Below are 2,789 nucleotides of genomic sequence, written 5' to 3' on the forward strand. Positions count from 1 at the left end.
GGCTGCGGCTCCGCACCTCCTGGCTGGACCGCGCCCCCCAGCGGAACAGGCCGTGGTGCGCACGTGCGCAGAAAGCCCGGCTGGACCCGGCGGCCGCGCCAGAAAGCGCACACGGCATTTCCCGTAAGGCCTTGCGTCCGCCAACTGATTAACAACAACGCGCTGGAATTCTCATTCGTCCGCTGGAATCACGGAATTTTTTTTTTATTGCAAATAAATTATAACTACCTGATTTACATGTCTTTCTAATTTATTCCATTTCTCCAATGACTTATCTGTGCTTAATAGTCCCGTGCTTTGCAGAATTAAGTAACAGAATTTCCTCTGACAAGTCATCAGAAACCAAGCTCGGCATTAGATCATGAGCCTACCCGACTAAAACGCACTGTCATAAAGTTAGCTCTGGTAATTGCTCTTCAGATTTGACTCATGGAACTCATAATTAACCACACATTTGATTTTTGATACCATCTTTCACGGAATTATTTGCCTTTCCATTCTTCAGGCTGACATTGGCTTTCTTGATCAACAACGTTTTAAAAAACTCCATTCTCAAAAATAAAAGTATTTTTGTCAGTTTTTATTCTGTTTTTATTTAACGCTGTAGATGATAATCCCACTTGTTTGTTCCCATGCTGGAAGAGCATTTAGTAATATCCATGTAAAAATCAAATTATTCAAGGGATGAAATTTATTCCAAAAGAAGGTCATGGGAAGTACAATAATTATTATGTAGATCAAGTTAGAATTTATTTTCCTGTTCGTAGGTAATCTTGTCCCTTTTAAAACCAGCATTGACAAAAAGATTTCATCAGTTCTTTCTTTAAAGTAACAGATTATTTCAAAAATACAGTTCACTTTTCACAATTTCAGCTTGTGTAATTCTGTTAAAGGCTTTGGAAACCACAAATAAAAATACGTAAGTTTTATTCAGTTGATTATTTAAAATTAAACAAGAATTTTGAACTTTTTCTTGAGAATTAAAATATTATTTCAGTGCTTAAAATAATCTGAGAACTTAAAAATAAAATAATCTGAGACTTATCTTAACTGTGTAAATTAAAAGAGAACCAATGAGTTTCTGAATACAAGGGAAATGACTACTGAATGCTAACAAAATTACAAAAATTATCACTCAACTCAAACATGTGAATGCTAAAGTAAGAGAACAATTTCATGACAATTATTTCAGACAATACCAGGAAGATTGGATGATGTGTGAACATAATTATGCAGAATATAGACAGAACAATCAATACTTTTATGGAATCATTCATGCTTTGTTTAAGCTTGGAAATAACATATCTATACATTTAAGCAAACATCCACCAAAATTTGTATTTGCATCATCTCCAAGAGCAGTTCAGAGGCAAAGAAAAACTATCTTTTGCATTGTTATCATTTCCATTCATGCTGTAAAAAGTTGAGACATTTAGATAATTGATAATCCTTGTGATAAGAAGCAAAGACAGGAGAAACCCCACTCCCATCTTTCGACGCCTGGGCCAGGAACTTCAAGGGAGGACTGCCCCCCATAGCTTCAGCCCCAGGATCCCCAAGCCAGAGAAACCTCTGTCAGCCAGGAACGCCCTCAGTCCTACAGAAACTCCACTCCCATCTTTCAAACCCTGGGCCAGGAACTTCGAGGGAGGACTGCCCCCCCCATAGCTTCAGCCCCAGGATCCCCAACCCAGACACCCCTCTGTCAGCCAGGACGCCCTCAGTCCTACAGAAAGGCCACTCCCATCTTTCGACCTTTGGGCCAGGAACTTCAAGGGAGGACTGCGCCCTGTAGCTTTAGCTCCAGGATCACCAAGCCAGAGACCCCTCTGTAAGCCAGTCCTACAGAAACGCCACTCCCATTTTTTGACCCCTGGGCCAGGAACTTCAAGGGAGGACTGCGCCCTGTAGCTTTAGCTCCAGGATCACCAAGCCAGAGACCCCTCTGTAAGCCAGTCCTACAGAAACGCCACTCCCATTTTTTGACCCCTGGGCCAGGAACTTCAAGAGAGGACTGCCCCCCATACCTTTGGCGTCAGGATCTCCAAGCCAGAGACCCCTCTGTCAGCCAGCAAAAAGGAAACACACTTGCTCCTATTCAAGGAAACGTTCTCTTCAAAGGTTTTTCAAAGAGAATACATCTCCCAATGGTTAGAAGTAGAAGAAGAACCTCAGGTCTGAATAAAGCAGGAAATATGTCTCCATCAAAAGAACACAGTAACTCCCTTCCTTTTCTTGAAAAACATAGAGGACGTTACCAAAATGTCCGAAATAGAATTTAGAACATTCATGTTGAACAAATACTATGAACTGGAACAAAAAAGAGACAATGAACTACAGGAGATGAGAAAGTCCTTCCACGATATGAAGGAAGAAATGGACACGCTAAGAAAGAATAAGATGGAACTATTAGAGGTGAAGTCTGTAATACAGGAAATCAAAAATGCTCTTGAAAGTATTAAAAGTCTAGTAGACCATGCTGAAGGTCAAATCTCTGATGTAGAAGATAGAACTTCTGACCTAGAGAAAACCACAAAAAAGATAGAGAAAATAAAAACAACAACAAAAAATCATTAAGATAACATACGAGAAGTGCTAGATTCCATTAGACGTCCTAACATCCAAATAATTGGTATCCCAGCAGATGAAGAAACTAATACGGGCATGGAAAACCTATTCCATGAAATCTTGGAAGAAAATTTCCCAAGTATAGAGAGGCACTCAAGCATCCAGACCCAAGAAATACAAAGGACCCCAAATAGAATCAACCCAAGAATATCTTCCCCAAG

The 2,789-nt window shown here is 40.3% G+C and overlaps 1 protein-coding gene across 1 annotated transcript in view; it reads right to left on the reverse strand.

The window, feature by feature from the left end:
• Nucleotides 1–2,789, reverse strand: part of LOC102492399 (uncharacterized) — a 144,603-nt gene that overhangs the window by 41,263 nt on the left and 100,551 nt on the right. Inside the window, exon 8 of the mRNA XM_027766695.1 lies at nucleotides 17–144. Within this exon, the coding sequence (XP_027622496.1) occupies nucleotides 17–144 (128 nt within the window). The remainder of the gene's footprint in view (nucleotides 1–16; nucleotides 145–2,789) is intronic.

This window comes from Tupaia chinensis, unplaced genomic scaffold (genome assembly GCF_000334495.1).
Source record: "Tupaia chinensis unplaced genomic scaffold, TupChi_1.0 Scaffold143636_1, whole genome shotgun sequence".
NCBI lineage: Eukaryota > Metazoa > Chordata > Mammalia > Scandentia > Tupaiidae > Tupaia > Tupaia belangeri.